The 24,179-nt window shown below is 37.8% G+C and overlaps 1 protein-coding gene across 3 annotated transcripts in view; it reads right to left on the bottom strand.

Moving 5' to 3' along the window:
- Positions 1-18,936: 18,936 nt before the first annotated feature.
- The window catches only part of adgrd1 (adhesion G protein-coupled receptor D1), a 52,682-nt gene continuing 47,439 nt past the window's right edge, over positions 18,937-24,179 (bottom strand). For all 3 annotated transcript variants that reach the window (XM_061260527.1, XM_061260528.1, XM_061260529.1), the window contains 4 exons: positions 23,847-23,973; positions 23,431-23,472; positions 22,820-22,912; positions 18,937-19,952 (listed from right to left, as the gene is read on the bottom strand). In XM_061260527.1, the coding sequence (XP_061116511.1) occupies positions 19,857-19,952; positions 22,820-22,912; positions 23,431-23,472; positions 23,847-23,973 (358 nt within the window). In that variant the 3' untranslated portion in view covers positions 18,937-19,856. The remainder of the gene's footprint in view (positions 19,953-22,819; positions 22,913-23,430; positions 23,473-23,846; positions 23,974-24,179) is intronic.

Here is a 24,179-nt window from a genome sequence, read left to right as displayed (position 1 = left end):
ATTGATATATTCTTGTGAATTTATTCCCATTATAATGAAGGCTATTTGAAGGAGCAGTGGAAAAAAGTAGGACAATCAAATCAACCTGTTGATACAATGGCCATTTCAACAAACCTAAACCAGCATAATTTAAAATTTCAGTCAAAACAATCAATGTACACTAAGTGCCAAAGAACAAACTGAAAAGCCAGAATACTAACCTCCATTTGGTTTGAATGTGGTGTGGCTTTTTTCAGTATTTTGGCACACGTTGTCTTCATTTTTAATTTTCTGTATTGTTTGCTATTATTTATCCCATTTACATATATTTTCTTTGTACTTTTTCATCCATGTAGTTTTTGTTATTTTGTTTTGAATTATTTATTGCATTCATATTTATTTGACATATTTTCCATATTTTTTTGTTCTGCTGGTACAGTATCATTCTTTCATCTTCTTTCATCAATTATTTTGCTGCAATAATTTGTTTGAGATGCACTTGAGATGCTGCCTGGTGATCTCTTCTGCACTTTCTACACTGCTACAGGTCCATATTCAACACAAAACCTCATTGATCATGTAAATTAAGCAGACGATTCAACTGATTGGCTTCTGCATGATCAAGCAAGGAGGTTTGGCATTTTGGCTACAGTCATTGGATTCTGATTTATCTCCTTACCTTCAACTGAAGTGAAGTGAAGGCATGTGTTCATATTTTTACTGACCAATACATGTTGGTGAGTTAACTTGATGATTTCTGAGCAGAGCTTTAGTACTACTGTATTTGTACTATAAGCCAAAGGATGCATGTTGGCTGAATCTAGGCCATAATCTGTCATTAAAAAGAAAACCATGTTGATTTTGTCACACAGTACACTGTGCATATGTTCTCTAAACATGGGGTACTCTGAGGATGTCAGTACTGATGACCAAAAATTTCACACAAGAGGTTTAGGGGTATGCTCAGCATAATGATTGTGTCAGGTTCTATGTTTTTTTTGTTATATGTTTTGTCTAAGTGCTGTAAGGGTAATTTTCTTAATTGATTCTTAATTGACAATATGTATTAACATAAAGACAATCACTTGATTACAAATAACCTTTTAATGATAATCCTTATTACTATTAGACCACTTTCTGAATAAAGTGCTTACTAGGAGTCTTTCTCTGTCTTTGACCTTAATGTCACTGCTTCTCAGCTAGCACATTCTGGTCTTACAGCAAGGTCAACAAGGGGTTTTCAGAAGACAAAAAAAAAAGCTTTCTCACTTTCTGTCATTTCTTTGCAAATAAATACGAAAGTTAAACTCAAGTATAGCTATCGTTGTTTTTACTGGGACCTGTTTCATCAGACGACCTGTGAAATGTTAAAAAGGGCATTTTTCCCTCACCGTGCTTTGCGTTTCCATTCAGTGTTGCCCTCTGTGCACACCGTAGTCTGTCTGTCAGTTCATTCATTCCCTGTCATTCGTTTCACCTGTTTCACTTCCTGATTGTATCCCCACACCTGATTGCCATGTCCCTCTTGTTGTTACCAGTGTGTAAAAACCCCTCCGTTTGTCTAGTTCCTTGCAGATTGTTATGTGTCCCGACCATACACTCCAGCAGTATATTCTGATTGATACCTGTTACGACCTGTTTTGTTTTCGACTTCTGCCTTCGGTTATTAAGTCTTGTTTTGAACCTCTGTTTGAACGACCTGTTTTGGCTTATCGACTTTTGTCTTTGGATTCTGTTTCTGTTTGCTGTACCCGCTTGTTACCATTTTTTGCCTGTGACCATGACTTAGATATCTTGATATCTCTGCTAGTGCATTGACCCTCTGCCAGGACACTTACTCACAAACTGCCAATTTGTTGCTGATTCCATTTGCTGGCATTTGAACCCCACCTGTCTGACCTGCCAAACTTACAATAAAGCCTGATAGACTGTTCATCTTCTCAACACAAGAAGGGGCTTTAACACTCTTAATTTCCACAGTTGTTTATTACGTACATTACTTATTTACATGAAGCTTACAGTCAATTTGGGGATTGCGGGCCTTGCACAAGGGCCCACAGCTGCACAGATCGTATTGTGGCTATTGTGGTTTGAGCCACCAACTTTCTGGGTCCCACTCAAGCAACTTAGCTACTAGGCTATAGGCTACTCCCCAGCCATACCTCTCCTAATGGCTTTGAGGTTATGCTTTTCTGTTGCCCAAAGAGCAAAATCACACCAGTCCAAATAACTTGATGCTATTCATCTTCAGGCAAAATAGGGGATTCAGTGAAAAAAAAACTACGAAGGGCATTTTAGTCTTCCCAGAGCCATCTATCTATTCAAAGGCCACACTGTTTTGATTAACTATGTCCAAAGTTAATTCTGTTGCTGATCATTTTCAAGATAAATATACATTTTCCGATTTATTGCTTTTATTATCAGAAATCGTCATAGCATTCATCTTGTTGAACACTGCACAGGATTAATGGAGATTGATGGCTCATAGAAACGCCTTAAACTGAAAAAATAATATGACTGGCTTGGTGGAAAGCTGATAGCTGCATAGACTGCAATTATGTTCAACCAAAAGATCATCAGAGCCTTAGGATCTATTACCCATGAAATATATGGTTGCATCGGTCGATATGGTTGCAGTCATCAGGGTAGAATAGCTGTTAACTACAGGAAGAGAAGTAGTTCCAGGGTGTGGATACATGCATGTACGTCTTGTATGAGTGGTGTTATATGCATTCACTTACCAATTTAATACAACAGACAGTATACCACAGAATACCTCACCTAAAATACATTTTGTGAAAAAAATGTTCTGAGTTTGTATATTCATAGGGCATTATAAACATAGTGTTTATTTGTTCATAAATAAATAAATAAACTGCAGTAAAACCATTGAAATGTATCTTTACTTCCTTAGAGTATAAAGCAATGTGGCTCCGAAAGTGTACCAAGAAGCAGAGCCCAGGCAACTTCAATGGGCACAAATTGCCCTCATTATTCACTCTTAAAGCCTCCCACTTATCTTCATTCGTTGCAGAGCATGGTGCCTCTGCAGAACTCTATCTCTGGGCAAAAGCAACAGGTCCGGAAACTATTATCAATGTAATTCCCATGATGAAGATGTGTGAATAATGATTCCAATTGTTTTCGCAAACTTATAGTACATTAATGTGGGCCGGGCTAACTCCCGATTGCCCCACCTTGGGAATTACACCCAAAGAAACAGGCAAGTCAATAAATAAATGCACCTTCAACTAAATGAACAAGCAGAGACATGAATTCTACAATAAAAACATTCAGTTTATTGTTTATTGTTTACAATCATAAACCATCAAGAAAATGGTTTGTCAATAAAACAGGATTCTCAAAAAGAAAATTGTGGCAGTAAAGGCTACAAAAACAAAATATAGGGAAAACAACAGGCAGTAGTATCCTGCAGTATAATGACAGAGACATTGGTGAGCACACATTTTAGCCCACACATTACCTCAGATGCACACCTCCGCGGGCTATAGGACAGATGGAAGCATCACCACTCCGTCCATGGAAACCTCAAACAATACAACCCCCATCATTTACATGACCAACCTGACATGAACAGTAATATCATTGTAAACTGCAGCCTACCTTCAAGCCAAGAATCATCTTCAAACCCCTGGGAAGGACAGGAACCACAAAAAGGTAAGAATGTTCTGTACCTAGTCATTGTAGAGCATTTATAGGCACTCTAAAAAGATTGACTTCTGCATCTGCAAACCCAGTGGCTACAAGAATGTTGCTCACCTAGCCTGCTCGCTAACTAGGGAGTATCTTAGCCAGATTATACTATATGAATGGTTAATTATAGTTCCGCTATACTAACAAACAAATTGTATCATTTTCATTGGACTGACTGGCTTTGAAATGGGGGGCACAGGATTGTCATCTATAGAACTTTCTTTGTTTTATCAGTCTGCAAAAAATTATTTTTTATTAGTTCAAGTGTAATTGATAATTGGTGGGGTGGGGTGTCTAATTTTACTCCTACAAAATCAGTATACCTTTATGAGGATGTGTGGATTTTCACATTAATCAATGCTATTAATGTCGCTCTGCAGTATAAAATCAAGAATAAATTATGCATATACAATATGTGTGTTTTGATTTCACTTTCAATGTCAAAACCATTTCAGAGTTCCGAATGACCTACATTACCTATGCATTAGTATCTCTGAGTTTCCACCGAGATATGAATTAAACATCAAAGCAGCTCAGAGCTTGTAGTCAACATATTTTCACCCAGCTGCTGTTTTTGGATCAAAATACTGAAAATATATATGTATATTCTACACTCCCACACTCCCCCTTATTTTCATCACATATAAAAGCCTCAATGCTTAAGCCAATATTTGGCGGCATACTGAAATGATAGTCAACACAGCCTGAAAAATTCTGTTGAGGACGATTATACAAAGTGATTTTGGAGGGAGGCGGAGTGATCTGGCTAATTTTACCTCCTTTTATGCTTCAATTCAAATCACCAAAATGTCATCTCATCAAAAGATTTGTGACATAAGACCTTAACCACTGACGTAGGTTGCCACAGACACTGGTGGGGGAAGATATTTTTCTGTCAAATTAAGCAACTGCCTTGCTATCAAGTATTCCTTGTTAACTCCAGGAACTACCATCTCAGCAATTTCTCTGTGTCTCTGCTTTGCATCAATCAGCCTTTTCAAAACTTTCCCACACAACTTTCATGTCATCTCACTTAACTTTGACAAGCCTGAAAGTAACAGCATTGCCCTGAGTAATAGGTAAGTGGGTAGAAGTACCTTCCCAGCTTCCGCAGTGGGTTTGACTCCTCCTGTTCTATTTTTTAACAATTATTATTATTACTAGAAAAATAGCCATTAACACCAGCCCTTGTTTAAGAATAGCCTTTATTGTCAGCAAAAACCAACAGGAAAAACAATGAAGGCACTGTAACTTCAGAGAATAAACAAGCCAGAATCTATTGATGCTGTGGTTATTACTCACTGCACACTTGTACTGTGACATTAAATTGTCGATGGTCATGATAGCATGCAACGTCTGAGAAATTGCCTTTCAGGGCATGGCAGGCATTTTTCTTTTAACTACTGTAGGAGTCAAGGCCTGGTCCTTGAAAATAATTGGATCAGTCAGTTAGCTCACTGCTGTGAATGTGAGGCCTATTTCAAAAGGTTTACCTACTGAAACTAGCCCGAGCTTCTCACGTGTTCATCTGTGTCACCAACAGTATTTGTGAAGTTGCAATAGCAGTTTTTGTGTGGCCAGGAGAGTTGTAGCTCCCAATAGAAAAACTTCAGTGGTATTCTCACAGTTATTTCCTGAGGTTCTGGTATTGCTGAAAATAAATTTAAACATGCAATGATGCAGAGAGCATTTTCTTAACTTTATACAATTTACATCTTTGTTTTCTCTTCCCTATGTCAGCTAGCTAACTTGATAAATAAATGCATGCACTTTGTACATTTTCTCAGAGAACCACAAGACCAAAATCAATTTTTTTTGTGTGTTCAAAGCTATTTATCAATGCAGTATGTGTTTACTTGCTTGTAAAAACAGTACATAACATTAGAATAAATACAAATGCATGTGCATTAATGTAATAGAAATTTGATGATATCCTATTAATAAGATGGCTAGAAGAACACTGGTTTGGACCCAAACCTCTCCTTGAGGTACTTAGCCACTCCCTGCATTTTTTTAATAACCTACTACAAGCACACCAAATTCAGCTTACTGTAATGAGGTATTGGTTAGCTGAACCGGGTGTGCTGGTGGTGGAATTTAACAAATACATTTAATAGCTAGGGTGCCTCAAGGGGTGGTTTGGTCAAACATGAAAGCATAGTTTTTCATGGAAGCAATTCCCAGCATTCAACAGCCCGTCTGACTCAATTTACAAGATGTGGTGTTGAAGCTGTCGTGATAAAATTTTAGAAACTGCAAATTGAAGATGCAGTGGAATACCCAAAAAACTGTCTGTATCTGATGCACAGTACTTACAGGTCACTTGATTGATGGACAGAAGGAAATATAGTGCAGTGCTTGCTCAAGAGTCATCTGGCACCAAAGACCGAGATTCAATTCTGAGAAGTCTTGCAATAAATGGTCTTGTAGGGCAGCTTGCAGCTAAGAAAGCATTATTGAAGAAAGACAACAAGCAGAAGAGATTGAAGACCATAAATATAGGGCGACAACCAGTGGCAGTAAGTCTTATCGAGCAATGAGTCCATATTTGAGTTGGTGAGAAGTACATTGACGCCTGTCTAAATGCTGAGAAATATAAACAGATCTTGATTCATTATGTCATACCTTCTGGAAAATGACAGATTGGTGAAAACGTGATCTTTCAGCAGGATAATGGCACTCAAACATAACCTACTTGGAGCATAGGGAACACTATTAGATATGCCACCTCAGACCCTAACCTTAACATAATTGAAGCTGTGTAGGATCACTTGGACTTGACATTTGACATTTGCATGGTATTTACATATTACATATACAGTGTATCCCATTACATCAAGCAATTCTCTGTACAGAGAAGCTTATTTATTAGCCTAAACATTAATGAGATTACAATCCCTGATAGTAAGTAAGTGTGTAAATTTTAAGAATGACTTAGCATAAATGTCAACCCGCACATGCAAGGAGGTCAGCCAAGATTCTTCCTCACACTTTGTGCTACCCAACAACAAGCAGCAACAAGTCGCCTTCTCCACTAAACACCAATATCTGCCTCAAATCATTATCAAACAAACCACCATTTTATTTCTGGGTCATGAATTCAACTTCAAAGAGCCTATCGAAAAAGGACTGCCTCCAGGCACCATCGCTTTGCAAACATAGCATGTCAAAATGTACTGTGTAAGTAAACAATGAGGTCTGTTTATTGGTTATGTCTAGAACACTCATGAGACACTTTTCACAGCCTGCCAGAGGTTTTGTGTTATTTATTTTATTTCTTTTCTTTTTTGATTCCACAAATGAAAATTTTTTACAAGCATGTTTCATTGACTCTGGAGGACTCCCAGAGTAAAATGAAGCATAAATAAAAAAATACATTTTGTATGAAATATAAACTCTACAGAACCTCTAGAGCAGAGAAAGTGCTGAAATCTCTGTTGTCCCTGTCAGAAAAAAGCTTATAATGTGCTTTATTTACTGCCAACAATGCATACTGTCAGTCCGGTTTGTTTAGTTCAACGTTCTACCCTCCAGTAGCTGTCAATATTTTTTTCATCAGCAAATTTGCCAAATTCTAAGTGAAATGGAGTATGATTGTTGCATAAACAAGTCTGTGTAATAAAAATGGAGACTACACAGATTTGTTGATTAATTTACAAATTACGGTGCCCATATTCCCAAATAAATATGCATAAAACTTATATTTCACCTACTCTTTCAAAATCAGTCATATTGACCCCAAATTATTTTGAGTGCCAGCAAACCATATTCTAAAAAACATAGCTATGACACTGGGCGAGCAAAACTCCAGAGCTATAAAGTGTCATCTCATGTATAAACCCTTTAAAATTATATTTTCACTCTGAATATTTACTCTTGACATTTAGACACAATTGACACAATGCACAATGCAACTCTAGTATTACTTTCACTTTGACATCTTGCATTTAAAAGCTTAAAAACTATACATTTTACTCTGAATTTGCCATTAAGACATGCAGATTATGAAAGGCAAGATATTGTTCTACAAAATGAAGATGAAAGCCTAAAAATATTTACATAAACATATAAATTAATGTGAAATTGGCCATTGTGACTTACAACTGATTATGATAGAACGGGTCGCATATTGTGAAGCATTATACAAGTAAATATTGTTTCATCATACATTATAGATTAAAACTTCCTCAGCGCTGAACTATATCTGTACTCATGCAATGATTGCATACAGTAGCCTTTAAATATACTGCAAGCATTTTTCTCAACAGATATTCCAGTATCACTGAGATTCATTAGCCAAAGAGACAAGTGCTAAGAAGGATTATAGCCTGTCTGAAGTCCACCAACATTAGATGTGTACAGCTCAGTGTGTGGCTGACTTGATAAGGCTTAATTGCTTAGACATCTTAGGTGGCAGCTTAGGCTATATCGCTACTCGTCTATGACCTTACTGCAAGTCCACAGGTTAGGGTGGGTTTAAGTTGCTAACCATAGTTTGACTACCATTTCATTAATTTATATTAATCGGATGGCCACAGACTACAAGTTCCCATCAGAGATATGCTCCCCTTATCTCTGCTAGCTATACTTTAGTACTGACTGGCCTTAGTGTGGAAATAGTGATTGGCCCATGAGCCGACACATCGGGAAGCGTTGCATTTGTGAGTGTGAGTGGAAAAGTGATGATTGAGTTATAATTTCCATTTGCTAATGGTTGGGGTGAACTATATAACCTGATGAAATGGAGTATTCTGTTAAGTTATCATTATTGGACTGGCTTTAATCTGCAGTTTATTGCAGTATATCCACATGGAGAAGAGCATAAATAGCACTCTCTCTGCACAAGCAAACTACAAGTCTGAATTGTGTGCATGTGTGCATGCATGTGTGTGTTTGCTTTCGGAGGGAATTAGAAATGAGAAATATAAGTACAGCAGCTTTGTTGTCCTCTATCACACTATTCACTAGTTTTTAATTAATTTTGGTTCAACATAGTACAAGACCATATCATTTACATAAATCTCCAAGCTAATTTTCTGAATTGTTAGTTTTGACTAACCTCTAGAGATGTTCCAGCATCTAATATTATTATGCATTAACTATCATGTAATTATAATTGTGGCAGCATGGTTGAGTTACACTGATCAGTTATTTTATCTGTTTATTCTCATGGTGTTCTACTACCAAACTAACTCAGGTTAAGGACATGTATAGTATATATTTCAGTTTTCTTCTCATATCACAATAGAGTACAATTATTGTCCCTTCTTAATTAGAAAGAAAGAATTTTCCTTTTTTTATTTTATTGCATAAGCCTTAAATTCCAGAGCATGATAATCCGCAATATAATAACTGCAATATAATAAGAAAAAGCAATTCATGAAAAGCAAGCTCTCCTCCACACATTTATTTTTAGTGTACTCCATATGCATGTTGCCACACAGTAATGTTGCCTACGTATCAGGAAATAGGCAATATCTTGCTCACTTAACATCACAGCAAAGAGGCGTTCAGTAATATGCATGTGATATCACCGTGATTCTTTCACTGACTATTCTCATAGTAAGGCCTTGTGGTAGGCATTTTATATAGTGCCTTTATCCAAAGCGCTGTACAATTGATGCTTCTCCATTCACCCATTCATACACACACTCACACACCGACGCCGATTGGCTGCCATGCAAGGCCCCGACCAGCTCGTCAGGAGCATTTGGGGGTTAGGTGTCTTGCTCAGGGACACTTCGACACAGCCCGGGCGGTGGATCGTTTTTAAGCTTGAGTTCCTGTTGAAGTCAAACCCCACATTTCACTCTTTTCTGAAAAAACCTGGACATATTTATTTTTGAATGTTCAGAATACCAGGTTCCACATCCAAAGCATCAGAATTTTCCCCAATGAATTATTTTAGCAGATTCAGTTGGTCTAGGACATAATTGGAAAAATGCATTATCTTATTGTCTTAATGTCATTGTGTATTGTGTATACAAATGTTTTCTATTTAAAATGGAACAAATATGCAATGCCCAATTTAATATCCAATGTAGTTTTTACAAATAATATTTTTCAACATTGTGCACATTGTAGTTTCTCACTGACTCAGTTGCCGGGAACAAAATGTAATGCTATCATACTGCTAGAAAAGCCATTACTATAACTGTCAATATAGCTGAGCTGCAGAGCTACTGTCTTAAGACGCCTGTTCATTTGGTAATGTGCAGCCTTTAATCCCGTTGGAAAAGCAGCCAATGTACAAGTGGGAATAAAATCAATTTGCATCTGCCAGCTGCACATAATATATGATGGAGCAAATTTTGATCCTGTTCTTTGGCTGGCTTTATGAAAACGATAAATCATGAGAGCATGGCTCATCCTTCTGCGTCCTTTCTGCATGTGGAAGCAGACAATCGGCAATGGGAAATTATCTCAGAAACACAATAATATTGAGGGTATTTAAGGCAGATGTATTGCCGCTGCTTGCTGTAACACAGAAGGAATAAAAGCTGAAAGGTCAGTCAGCCAATCCCGCCTGGCCCATTGAAGCTCCTTCGCATGCTTCTCCCGGTTGCTTTAAAACCCTGGAAATTTAGTTTCAGTAATTCTGTAAAACAAAAATCTTGTTTATTCTACCCTTCCTCTTGGAGAGTTTCTAAAGGCATTGAGTGTTAGTGGGAGTTCAATTCCTGTCTGTCCAGAAGTTCAATACCGTATTCTTATGCATGGGAATTCAGAGAATAAAATGAGAAATAGAAAATGTGTGTGGTAAAATGCATTGTGATTCCTATGCCTATTTATGGGTTTTCTATAGGGCACCTTAATGGGTTTGGGAGCAATACATTATACAACCTACACATGTTGACTATAGAGCCACAGTAATAACCGCAAACAAAAAAAAACAACAACAAAAAAAGACTCACAGACTCACTTTGCTGCTGGGGTTCCATTCCTGGTCCTGCCATTTTCAATATTATGATGCCATTTCCATATCTAACCCTCTCTGCTACCCCTGTCTGAATTCTGAATAAAGTGGAAAAAAATACATAAGGCAGGCAGACTGCCTGCTCTCCATTTCTTTAAAAAATCATGCCATTTCCAGAAGAGCTTCTTTCGGTCATCTGCAGAGTCCCACTGAATCAAAATGGTCCATTATTTCAAAGTACTATTAAGGTAAATGGATCTGGATGAATAGTCCGTCGCGCGGCCGAGTCTGAGCTGCTGATTATCATGAGTTGCTTATGAAAGGGAATTCAGATTAACGGAAGACTGGTTTCCTCTCAAAGAGCAAGGGTGTGCTTTCAGTCAGCATTCCTCCTAACCAGTTTCCTACATGTTACCAGTTGTCGACAGCGAGAGTTGTCTTCCTGTAAGTATACTGCTGGCTGTGGAAAGTAACCACTGCCGTGCTAATGAGAGCAGAGGAATGGCCACTCTTCAGTTGCAGTGAGTTCATGCATGGCTGCAGATGGCATCATCATGGTGGAAGATCACATAACAATTAATGATTCCATAGCTGTCATAGCTGTTCAATTTTTCCCTCACTACAGATGAAAATTAGATTGCCCTTAACAAAAATCCATTTCAGTTGCTTCAACTGGATTCCCCTTCAAATATATTGTATTTTGATCATTCACTGACAGAACTAAATCATGTAGGATCAATATTCACATAAACACAGGCTGCACAACCTGACTTTACTTTTTTATTTTCAGTTTCATATTGGTAGCTATAATGTCATGAAAATGTTAATGTGTTTGTTTTATTTTCCCGTACTTGAATTCATTCAAAATTTTAACTTTCTGAATGAATGCAAGCAACTTACAGAAGTGACATACGACTAATAAGAAGAAAACCTATCAGGAAATGACCACGATGTGATCAGGGGCAGAGGTCTTGCAGGAGTGGAAGGTTCTATCACAAGGTAGGGTCAGTTGATCAGATACTTTTCCTGGAATATAGGCCAGGACCAGAGTTTTGTATTTTATTTAGGCTACAACAGGTAATACCGTAAACTTGGATGTAGGCATCATCATTTTAACATTGATAGCAGAGAGATTTTCAAGGGAGGAGGATAAATAGGGTGGAAAGAGCAATTCAGTTTTGTGGAAATTGAGTCCGAAATGCAGTCTGGAATATCAGTATAAATATGTAATTTGTACATTATCAATATATTCTTTACAAAGAAAAGAAAGGGTATGAAGAAGAAGAAAAAAAAGACAAGAAAAAAGGTTAAGCATATATGTGATTCCACACCTTGATGAGGAAGGCACTGGAAAAGCGGCGACTGGCTCTGATAGGATGAATCCTCCAGCGACTGGCTCTGATAGGATGAATCCTCCAGCCATGCAGCTCATCGGTGCAGCAGCTTCATCAGTATTAGTACAACATACACTTCACATGTGCCATCTTGTGCTCAGTTACCTTCACAAGATCATAACGGCTTTTGAAGGTAACCAAGAACAAGATCAAGTTTCAACAAATATAAATTCCATATTTTACTGTCAAAGACCAGTGTTAAATCAATGTGTCCTTTGGAGTCTAGGTTTCCGTGGCTTTCTCCCTCACATCTGTTCTTCACGGTGTCTCTGCAATATTTTATCCCAATTTCCTCATACCATAAAATAATATTTATTGAGTTCCTGTTGCCGCTCATTTTTCTCTTATTTTCCATCAGTCAAATCTGCAAAAATAAAAGTGTTGGCAATGGAGGTTCAAGGATATTTTCAGATAACAGTCACTCGATTGTTTAGAAAAATATGGTGCGAAATAAACAGGGTGCAATTAAGTCTAATCATACTGAGGGCTGTGCCACGTATTTGAAGACAAGCCTCAGTACACAATATCCAGTTTGTTTTTGTTCCTGACGTAAGCTTTCACTCATGCAATTTAACAACAATGCTCCTCAAGTAACCAAAATAATACAGCAACCTGCATTCATTTTTTGAACTTTTTTCTTGGCTTTCTTTTGGCCAACTTTTTTTGTAAGGGCATATGATTTCTGCAGGGTTCCCCCTGAGTTGAGGAGAAGGCATGCTGTCAGGAGCTGGCTCCTTTCTTCCACGCTCGTTCAGTTCATCAGCAGAGCCGCAGCCATGGGATGGAGGAGGACTGCTCGCTTGCAGCTGCCGCAAGCAGACGACAGGCTCCCAGAGGACACGCTTTTATGCAGTGAGGCCAGGACAATGCCACTGATTGAACCGTCTCTGAGTGCTGTGGTCAGGAGCTGATGCTGCCTCAATTCCACACAGAGAGATCTGAGCTATTACCCTCCATTAAATAAATCCTACCGCACGGCATCGCATCTGGGAGAGAGACTAGACAAATGAAGGAAAAGATGCTTTTAAGGAATAGTAGTATATCTCTCACAAAATAACTGTGTTGTGTTTTATACAATATATATAATTTGTATATATTACATAGCATTCCCATATATAAGAAGGCCCACTCAGTCAGTAAATAGATACAACAGACATAAAGGCCTTACACTGAAATTACTGACAGAAGAGGAGCTTGGAAGGTATTCTGTATTAATTTGATTGTGTAAGCAATTCTAAGGGGAGGTATCTTGAGAAACCTGCCTATTGAAAACTTGTAAGGTAGTCATTTTGTGGGTATTTACTGTATGTTATCCAGTTATGCACAAATGTAGTTATGCAAAATCTTTTAAATTGGTTCAGTCCATGGCAGCTTACATTGTAGTTTCCAAAGCTGGGCTTATTTCTGTCTTGTGACTCAAGGTCACCATAAACTGTACTTCATTAACATTTGCCAGCGTACAAAAATATAACATTTACCAGTTATATGACATTATTAATGTACTGCATTGCATTGGCATGTCACATTTTTCCATATCTTTGTATTTAAACAAGTAATTCTGTTCATTATAATAAAAGGAATTTGCCTTGTTAGGGAGTCATGATTGGAATACATATGGAGGATGTAATAAGCAGATCTGGCATATGAGCAGACACCACAGCTATAATCTATATTACACAGAGCTTATAATTGTCTCACTGCATCACTACAATGCTCTTGAGCTGAATAAGCCTGTATTATATTCATTTTTAATTTAGCTTCCTACAGCAGAACAGATTTAATTATCCAAAGCACACCCCACTTAATGGAACAGAGGCTTCACATTCCAAAGATGGGCCTTTTCAGTTAAAAGTTGAAAGTACAGAGCAATAAATGTAGGAGATGAATGAAAATCAATTTCAGAATTAGAAATAATATGCATAATAGGGAATGTCAGTTCCACTCAATTCTGGCCCAGTCTAAGAAATTAAAGATTATTTGAGGATAAAAACTGCTACCAAGAAAAATCTAGGTCTCAGATTTCAAGGATTGGGTCTGCTAGGGGATTAGAACATATTCCTCTGAATTACCATGCTGTCCATCCTAGATAATCATATTCTTTTAAGATCACTGAAGTCAACGAAACAGGCAAAATTATGTCAAGAAAATGTACATAAATGACAAGTTAAAGGCACAATTTCGGCAATGATTTTCTCTTCCTCTTGGAGTATTCTGGAAGAAATGTTTTGAACCCTTAAGTGACCTCATGAAAAATACCAACACACTGTGAGAAAGCTGCACACCAGTGGCCTGCCCTTGTCAGAGGCATCTCAGGTTTAAAGTGCGACTGTTTGACTGCAAGGCACCACTGAAGCTGGGGACCGGAGACAGTGGATTCAGTGGAATCGTTCCAAAATCTTCTCAAGAACGTTTTCCTTTGACCCCTATACAGTGTGCTGCACTCAAAGCAGCAGTGCAGCTACCTGCATGTTTCATTCTTCAGCATTCCTTTACTCACAAACTAAGAATATGTGCTTTTTCAGTTGGTCTGCAAATCCATATAATGCCACTATCTTCTGACCACAGTCGAGTGTTTTCACTTGTCTGCACAGAGTGCAGCAAAGTAATGGACAGAACTCACAAACAAAATTATGCAGGTAACCAGCAGAACGGGGGATGAATAAGCTGAATTACCTCAAGTGAATGCCCTGTACAATTGAGTAGGCCTGCTGGAAACAGTCTATTCTGAGCTCTGTTGGAAGGATACATACCCATTGCACATTCTGAACCATGACTTTGCCATCTGTTTTCGTGAGATATGCAGTGAATAAAAAAATCCTCCAGACAACCATTCAATTGTGTCGGTAACTTTCCATTTTGTCTACTTATCTAAATAATTATATGCACTGGTTCTTCAACTCCACATCACTTGTCTTGCTTTGTTGTTTAGTATAATAAACAAGTGAGCACGTTATCGTGAAAAAGCTGAGATGGTGGCTTGTTTGTGCCAACGTATAAGTGTAAGATAGACAATGAAAAATGTGTTTGTTTTTGTATGTGGCTGTGCAAAACATAAAAATAAACTGATATTTCAAAAAAGCCATTTCAAGTAGACGTTGCTTTATTCCTTCAGATTGCTATTAATTGCCATGATTTGTATAGGATTTCAACCAGTTCCATTTCAATTGCATTTGTTCCAGTTATCTGGCAGCTACAGCTCAGGGGCAGGCGCAGAGACCAAACCGACCCAGAGAGCAGGATCATGTGGCTCAGTGGTGTGTGTGTAATTAATCCTTCTCAGAGAGCACGAGAGAGTTATTCATGAATCATACAAATCATACAAATCCTACCAAAGGTTTCTTGCGCAATATTAGCATGGAAACATTATGTTACAATAAGCAGTTAAGATGTGGTATTGAACAATTATGACCTTATGCTATTTACAGTATACCAGCCAAGTGACAGCTTTAAGCATTTGCATGTAAAATACGTCATTATTCCAAGTAACAAGTAACAGTAAAAATTCAATTCTAGTATATACATATGCATACAAAGGTCCAATAACAATAAAAACACTTCATACTAAGAGCAGCACAATGAAAGTGCTATGCATGATAAAAAAGAACATGCCACTCACTTGAAACAGTCAGTGCTGATAATTTAATTTCCTCCAAATTTTGAAGCATAACCAAACTTACATTAGCTTGTGTGCTATGCTTAATTGGCAAATGCAACAAGAACACTCTCACAAAGTGTACAGTGCAGTATACTATTTACTAAGCCAAGTTCAGATGTAGTTGTCTTCTTTGGGTAGGACCACATTTTGCAAGGGGTATAACCCATCCAAGGAGAGAGAATCATCTCATGCCCAAAGTGATATCATTAATATTTCATATAATTATTTTTACATATTAATTGAGCAAATACTTTCTTCTGTGGTGTTACCATCTTTATGCTGTCTAAGAAATTAAATCAATTAAAATGCAGCTGTAAAAATCTGGCTACAAAACAAGAGGAATAATGGTCACCTTTTCTCTCCTTTTGGCGATTACTGCCACCCACTGTCAGACTCCAACATAGCATTTTTTGATTACTTTAAGACATTTACAAAATAAAAGCATTTTGTGTGCTCAGTTCTTATAATTCATAAAGTGCTGTCTCAGAGGAAAGCCTAATCAAAACCCAAACTTGGCTATAAATTTGTTCAGAAAAAAAAGTTCTTTCTCATCTTTTCCCCTAATTTATACTCGTATGAGTCAAGAATCAAAGGAATACCAATGAATACTAATGCACCAACAATCTTCAAAAGAGGGTCTTGATTTTAAACAAAACAACCAAGAATGCTTGGCTACAAGAGTAGAAAAATGGAAAACTGCTTCTGTTTGGTTTGGGTCGGTCATACTTTACAATAAGAATTGGCATGAACTAATTTAGTTGTTAACTAACTACTACTCTGAAGTGAATCTGCACAGCTCTGTTAATGTATTCATATATCATTAATTCATGTTAACAACTACATTAGTTAATGGATTGCTAATGTAGAAATATTCATGTACAAATATGTTAGTTATTAAAAAATGCATTAACTAATCAAAAGTTAATTTAATGCTTAATTCATGTATTTATCCATCATGAATTCATATTAACAACTATATAATTTGTTATTTAGCTGATGCTTTTGTCCAAAGTGACAGTTAATTAGACTAAGCACAAACCTTCTGGTTCTCAGAACCTTTACCACTAGGCTACAGCCCCACTAGGCTACAGCCCCCAAACCAAGTTGAAACTTTGTTAAAAGAGAAATGACACTTCTGAAAGTCAGAAACACTGACTAAGCCATTGTAAATTTGGTGGTTCATTTTCTTCTTTATTTGTTGTACATCATCTGTATTGGTCTTTTGCCTTGATGTTCTCATAGAATATAATAATATAAGATAAATATGACAAATCATAGAGAATGTTAGTTCCAAACAACAAATATCAATAATGCAGGAAACCTTCATCTTAATTTCTCACAGATAAACATGATTTATTCCCCCAAGCCTTCACTATAGTGGAATTTGTATATAAATCACATTGTCAATGCCACTATCATTGTGATCTAGCACAGGTAAATGGCAAAAATGATATTGTTTGGAATTGAGTTAAAGATAATACATGTTGTGTATTTTTACATACATTTTAGTTCATTTTTGCACCACAATCCAATTCTATCATATTTTAAGGTTTTTCAGCACATCTAAAACCTGTTATAACAAATTAGAACACACACCAGAAGGACATGTTTAGCATCCAGTATAGTTACAAAATAAATGACTAATTCAGATAGACTGTATCAAAAACAAGAAAAAACACCTATTAAAAAAGTGCTATGAGCAGTAATATATTCCCCTTTTGGGAGATTGTACTTTATTCAACAAACAGCAATGCAGGAAATAAAGGCAATACTGAACATACATAGTACCTTAAAACTGAAGCAAAAAGGCTTGATGAATACAGGACTAAACCCTTTTCTGCTTTTCTGAATCTAAATCATACAAATATACTACATACAGTGAATCATATTGTGGGAAACAGAATGGTGGTACAGTGTCAAAACAATTACATCTCTTGATATAAGATAGCGAATCTCACAGTGAAGTTTTCTCATAAAAGAATGTGTTGGACCCAAATTAAAGTCCCAATCTGACATTGGTTAGCGTATATAAATAAGAAAACTGCAAACTAATTATAATAAAGGCACAGTGCTCCTAATTAACAGAAATAAAACATTCACATAATTGTGTCTGACTGACGTGCGTAAATCTTTTCATGTATTGACCAAACAAGATTTACTGCAGCTATTGGAATGTGAGGTACAGAAGATAATACCTTCATTGAAAAGATACTCACTTGGCTTGACCATGGCAACATACGTTTATATGGCTGAGACTAAGCCATCCTCACACAGAAAAACTTACAACACAACACAATCATTTATTACAGCTTTCATTAGATTGAAGGCATGGCATATTCTGTGCAATTGAGCTATGCTGTTTTACTCTTGCTGTTTTTGTTGGGGCAATAAAGCTATATTTATATTAAATATTCACAAGACAAAACTATGTTCCCCAGTGAACAAAACACAAATGATCACATTCCTTGTGGACAAGGAATCATTGGACTCCTTGGTTTACATAGGTGTAGAAACCTGTGACTTACAGTCACTCCCGAAAGGAATGCACACATACAGACTTAATTAATACACCAACACCATTTAAACTGAAACAGATGAATAACTTAAATTAGAGTTATTTAATTTCACATAGACAAAATAAACACAATGCTATTTGCAAAGGGGCGTGCAGCTTAATTACAGCTTAGAAATACATTTGAAGTATATGAAAAAAGCTTTGTTTTATACTAAAGTCTACTTAAGCAAAAGGAGAAATCTTTGGAATGATGTTAATGGCATGTCCCCATATATATGCTGAGATTGTCCCTCTCACAATAAACCCATAATTTAGCATGATGAACAGTTTGTACTATTAATAGAAATAAAAATGTGGAGCTAGCTCTTAATTTTACTTGTATAACAGGCTCTTTTGCACTACTTAAGTACAGATAAGCATGAGTGTCTTGTAATTAAGAGAAAAAAGGAATATTTTCAGTAACAAATAATGCTGAACAGCTCCGTATTTTAACTTTCATTGTATTGCCTCCAGTTTATGGGTACACAGAGTTATGCAGCTATTCACATGGAGCAGTACCACGGTGAGGAAACTTGTAACCCTGCATATTTTCCTTTGTAGAGACCAACACCAGTATATGTATATTGAATTTTACTTTCTTCACATGACCTGGATCAGTAAGGAACAACCTCCCATCTGCATGCACATTCTGACTGAACAAGCATCCTGTACACAGTCTGTGGAGAGTGATTACAGGGAAAACACTTTTTTTTTTTTTTCCCCCCCCGCCCCATCCCCCTTCTAGAAGAATCTGACAAAGAGAAAACTGGGGGAAAAAAAGAGTGGGTGGCAATTTGGTTTTACAAAGACAGCAAAAACAGCAACCCACACGTCCTTCGACAGGTACCCAAAGGCACGTACTTGTCTCATCAGTTCTGCAGAAAAGAGGGACGCACCTTTTAGGCACTGCTTTCATCTGGCGATAGCACAGCACTGAATGATCTGGCAGCAAGGGCCCGAGAAGAAACAGAGGTTACGGTCTGAGGGGAGGTGTTTAATGGGCTGTGAGATGGAGTGTTTTCTCACAGAGTTCAACAGGCAGCTTTGTCACGCTAAAGCAAGTCTCCATGTTCCTCCCACAAGCAAACACATTTCCATTCAAAATTATAGCTTTTTTGGATTGTTGAGTCGCTCCTTTATTGTTTCCTTTTCATTTAATGTGCATTCCTGGTTATCTCGATGTTCATGCACCTGTGTTGTCTGCCTGCTTGTCTCTTCCCATAAATGATCTGACAAAGAGGTAGGAGCGTCGACAGTTGTTGATTCAATAGATGTTTGAATCCAGTCCAAAACATTTATTTTAGGTTTATATTTTCCATGAAATTAGCAATGTTCTTTGTAAATATCGAATAGGATTCTTCACTCTTGAAGTGCAGAAGGTACTGGATCAATCCATTATCATTCATTATGTCCACAAGACCTTTCATTTCTTTTCTTGCATTTGGTATGAGAGGGGATATATGATGTGGTCAGACTAAGGGCAAACCTTCTGGTCACAGTGGGATCCTCACATAAATGGTTGCTTTCCTGAAGTAGCCAGTGTTAGCTATTTTATTTACAAAAATTTACTTTAACTGTTGTCCTCTGTCTTCCAGTGGAAGCTGGCAGGCGTGGCCTGAGGGTGGTGGAGGAGAGGGGCGGTTGCTACACTGCTGACAGGTCAATGCGATTGGCCGAATTTGTGCTTTTGTCCCACGTGTGCATCTTGGTCGGGGTCAGGCCTGCCCTGTGTCCATTCATCTGTGAGGGGGAAAGGGGAGAATAATTCAGAACATTAATCATAGAACCATATAACCATATAACTTCAAAGTCCAAATCAACGCTGACCAACCCTGAGATCTACCATCCTGTGGGTTTTCATTTCAACACTTATTTTGGCACACCCAATTTCACAAATTAGCAGCTTAACAAAATCTTTAGTTGTTGAATGAGGTGTGCTTTGTTAGGTTTGGAGTGAAAATGTACAGGACAGTAGGTCACCAGAAACAGGGTTGGGTCGGGGACTAAATAGTAAAAGTTTTGGATTATATTGCATGCTCTTACTTCACAAAAAATGAACTCATTTTGAATATACTGTTTTGTTTGTATTCATTTATCTCAAGGAGACAGACCTTGAAGAGCCCCAGTAATCTTTGTGCAAATCATCATTTAAAATAATGAAGTGTGCATGAATAAAATGTATGAAAATAACAGGGGTATTGTGATGGAGGACGAAGTCGGTATTCACAATCACAGAAAATGGTCCCTTATTTCACTTAAATGGAGAGATGTGGCAAAATTCTCTTTTCCACATACTATTCTACGGCACATTTCTGCCACGGTGAAAAAATATTTTCCGGTCAGTATCTCATTATACGTAGCAAGAACCCTCTCTCATAATGAGGAACTTTTCTCATTTTTTCCTCAAAGATATCATATAATGAGAAAAGTACTTTCAGAAACACTTTCTTATCTCATTAAAATGAGAAAGGATAGCCAAAAACATACCATCAATGATACACAGAATTATTTTAGTGAAGGCCAATAATTTGGCTGAAGTGCACGACTAGAATTTGGTCGAGAAATGGCGAGGTTCTGCTGCCCCTGAGCATCTCAGACGGTACGGTGATCAGTATAAATATATATATATATATAAAAAAATATATAAAAATATATTGTGACGTGTATGGGCCTGTGCAGAAGAAAGACCCTCTAGAAGTCACATTAGTTCTCATTGGTCAGCTCCAGGGCACAGAAGACTGCCGGGATCATGGGAGTGTAGAGATTCGTGGAATTATTGTTATAATGAGATGTTTTCTCATTATAATGAAAAATTCAAGCTTTTACTTATAATGAGATACTGAGGGGGGAAAGCATTTTCTCACACAATGTACTATTCTACAAAAAGTCCTTGTCAAAGGACAAAAAAAAAAAAACATTCACCGAGCACTTTATTAGGTAGACCTGTACACCAGCTTGTTAATGCAAATATTTAATCAGCCAAACATGTGGCAGCAACTACATGCATAAAAGCATGCAGACATGGTCCAGAGGTTCAGCTGTTTTTTCAGACCAAATGACAGAATGGGGAAAAAATTATATTTAAGTGACTTTGACTGTGGAATGATTGTTTGTGCCAGACAGGGTGGTTTGAGTACTGCTGATCTTCTGGGATTTTCACGCACAGCAGTCTCTCGAGCAGGGGTCGCCAACCCTGTTCCAGGAGATCTACTGTCCTGTTGGTTTTCACTCCAACCTCAGCACAGCACACCTCATTCAACAGCTAAAGATCCTGTTAGCTGCTAATTAGTAGAAACAGGTGTGTCAAATTTGGGTTGCAATGAAAATCCACAGGACGGCAGATCACCAGGAACAGAGTTGGTGACCACCGCTCTAGAGTTTCCAGAGAATGGTGTGAAAAAAAAAAAACATCCAGTGAGCAGCAGTTCTGCGGGTCGAAATGTGTTGTTAATGAGAGAGGTCAGAGGAGAAGGGCCAGACTAGTCAAAGCTGACAGGATGGTGACAGTAGCGCAAATAACCACACATTACAACAGTGGCATGTAGAACCTTCTCTGAACACACAATGTGTCAAACCTCTAAGAGGAAAAGCTACAGCAGCAGAAGTCTAAAACATAGGTCTAATAAATACCTAATTAAATGCTCACTGAGTGTATATATACTGAAAAAACAGAAGCTATTTCTGGAAAATAACAGAATGGATTATTTCTCAGCACAAATCCAATTACTATGACCACCATGAAAGATGAGCTCTGTTTTTTTAATGGAATTAAGCACTGTGGCATTTTCAAAAGACTAAAATCACTGAGGCTCACCGATACACACACACATTTTGCCTTGTGAATCTGATTGGGGAAGGCGGTCCCATCATCGGGAGATGAGGGCTGAGAAGAGCCGGGCCCGTGAGGTGTGGCTGCCAGGGGCTCCAAGAGACGGAGCAGCCAGCTGGCCAGAGGACACTGAATGGAAATGCTGGTTGGAATGCACCGCATGGTGTAAACATGGCCTGAAGATAGGGAGGGGCACTTCCATTCTTTCTTTTGTTATTTAGCTGATGCTTAAATCCAAAGCGACTTACAGTTGATTAGACTAAGCAAGGGACAAATGGGCGAATTTAGGCCGGTTCGGAGATCAGGCTGCCAGGAGCATTCGGCTGCAGTGGCCTGATAGCACTCACTGGCAAGCCACCCACCAAGGTTTCACAACAGTCCAGAGGAGAGATAACAAGGGCTTGCACACACTCGCTTAATAATGAAGAGCACATTTTCATCAAGGAATGAGGTCTCTTTCCAGTGCTGAATAAGTCAAATATGTTTCTTTCACCAACCATAGGTTCTGGCACCCATTGCCATTCTGGGAAATGAGGCACCGATCGGTGTTAGTAGATGGTACTTGCTCCTACACCAACTGTTTCCCTCAAAACCAAAACAAACCAAAACATAAAGCTGGTGGTCAAAGCAACACTTCCTCCAGTACTAGCGATTACACAACACCACTGCAGGTCTCTTTCATTCTTTGATTTGGTTGCATTTCAAACTGTTTCATAAATGACAAAAGTCCTGTACACAGTAGCCTGTAAAGACACTGGATATTCAACTGAATACTCACAATGTCTGAGCTGAAAGGCTTCACATTGATGTTGCGGATAGAGGTACTGGTTAGAGACCACACCTTGGTCTTGTGCTTGAAGGCGGCTCTAACCTAAAACAATTACAATGTTACATGTATATTCAGCTCAATAACACCACATCAAAATCAAATAAATTTGTTTGTTAATCCTAGTAGTTCATCTCAAATATAGTATGAGATATTACAGTCAAGATGAGACATTTCTCAATTATGGGTATCCAAGTGGAAAAGGCACTCAGCAAGTGAGATATAATCTCCATGTTTACACAGCCGGGCCTTCATTTGTTAAGCCTCGTAATCAAATTATTGAATAAATGCAGAGGTATTAAAAATGTGGATTTGGATATTTAGACTAATTTATTTCTTTAAACAAGTCACTTGGATGTGGCAGATAATTCATCCAAATCAAATTTCGCTAAATTATAAAGGACCTTTTATACTCTATTCATATGAGATTATAGTTTTGATTTATTCATTCTGCACTGTTGTTCAGCCAATCACTAAGCAACAGGCAACTTTTTCAGACTGTAAGCAGAATGTTACATGAAGGCTATAGACAATATATATAAAATGACAGCTGATTACATTACCTCTGAGTTGAGAAGACAGTGGAATAGAAAGATGAAGAATCCCTTTAAAATAAAACACATTTAAAGTCATCTCCACTGAAAATGCTATTTAGAATACATTGCATTTAAAACCTGTTTTCTTATCATAAAATAATATTTAAGTTTTTCATTTCTCAAGATCTGAACATTCATCCCTCATTCCATAAAACATTAGGGAGAATCAGCAAAATATATAGTAGCTGCATTTTTTCCCAAACAATTGTCCCTCAACATTTTATGTTGCACACCTTTTTTCTTTGTGCCTACAAAAATACAGTCCAGAGATGGTTCAAATCGCCAAATCAATTAGAATAGACATTTTGGTTAAAGCAAATCTTTTAAAATAAATACAAGGATTCTGTAACCGTGGCAGTGCATTTCAGAATAAGCACACCCACCTGTAAGGAATTGAACACAGCAAACATGTACTGGAATAGCAAGGACTGGTCGTTGATGGCCAGGACCCCAAAGACCCAGGAGATGCCCAGAATGGGGAGGAGAACAGCCACAGCCTTTGCAGTCAGTCTGGGGGGGGGGAGTGCATATTGTACATAACATAATCATTATCTCACCAACAACTACCGTGCAAAAAAACATACACCTACTGTACACACCTGTGGAAATAGAGAGATCAGATCAAACCCTGTCATCTCCTGCAGTTGAACACGCCTACCCTGCTGGTCATAAGCTGGCAAAGACAGCCTTTCTGTGCAAATGAACATCTGCCAGTT

This window comes from Conger conger, chromosome 11 (assembly GCF_963514075.1).
Source record: "Conger conger chromosome 11, fConCon1.1, whole genome shotgun sequence".
NCBI lineage: Eukaryota > Metazoa > Chordata > Actinopteri > Anguilliformes > Congridae > Conger > Conger conger.
Note: the sequence above shows the minus strand (reverse complement) of the source record. Positions and strands in the feature narration are given on the sequence as shown.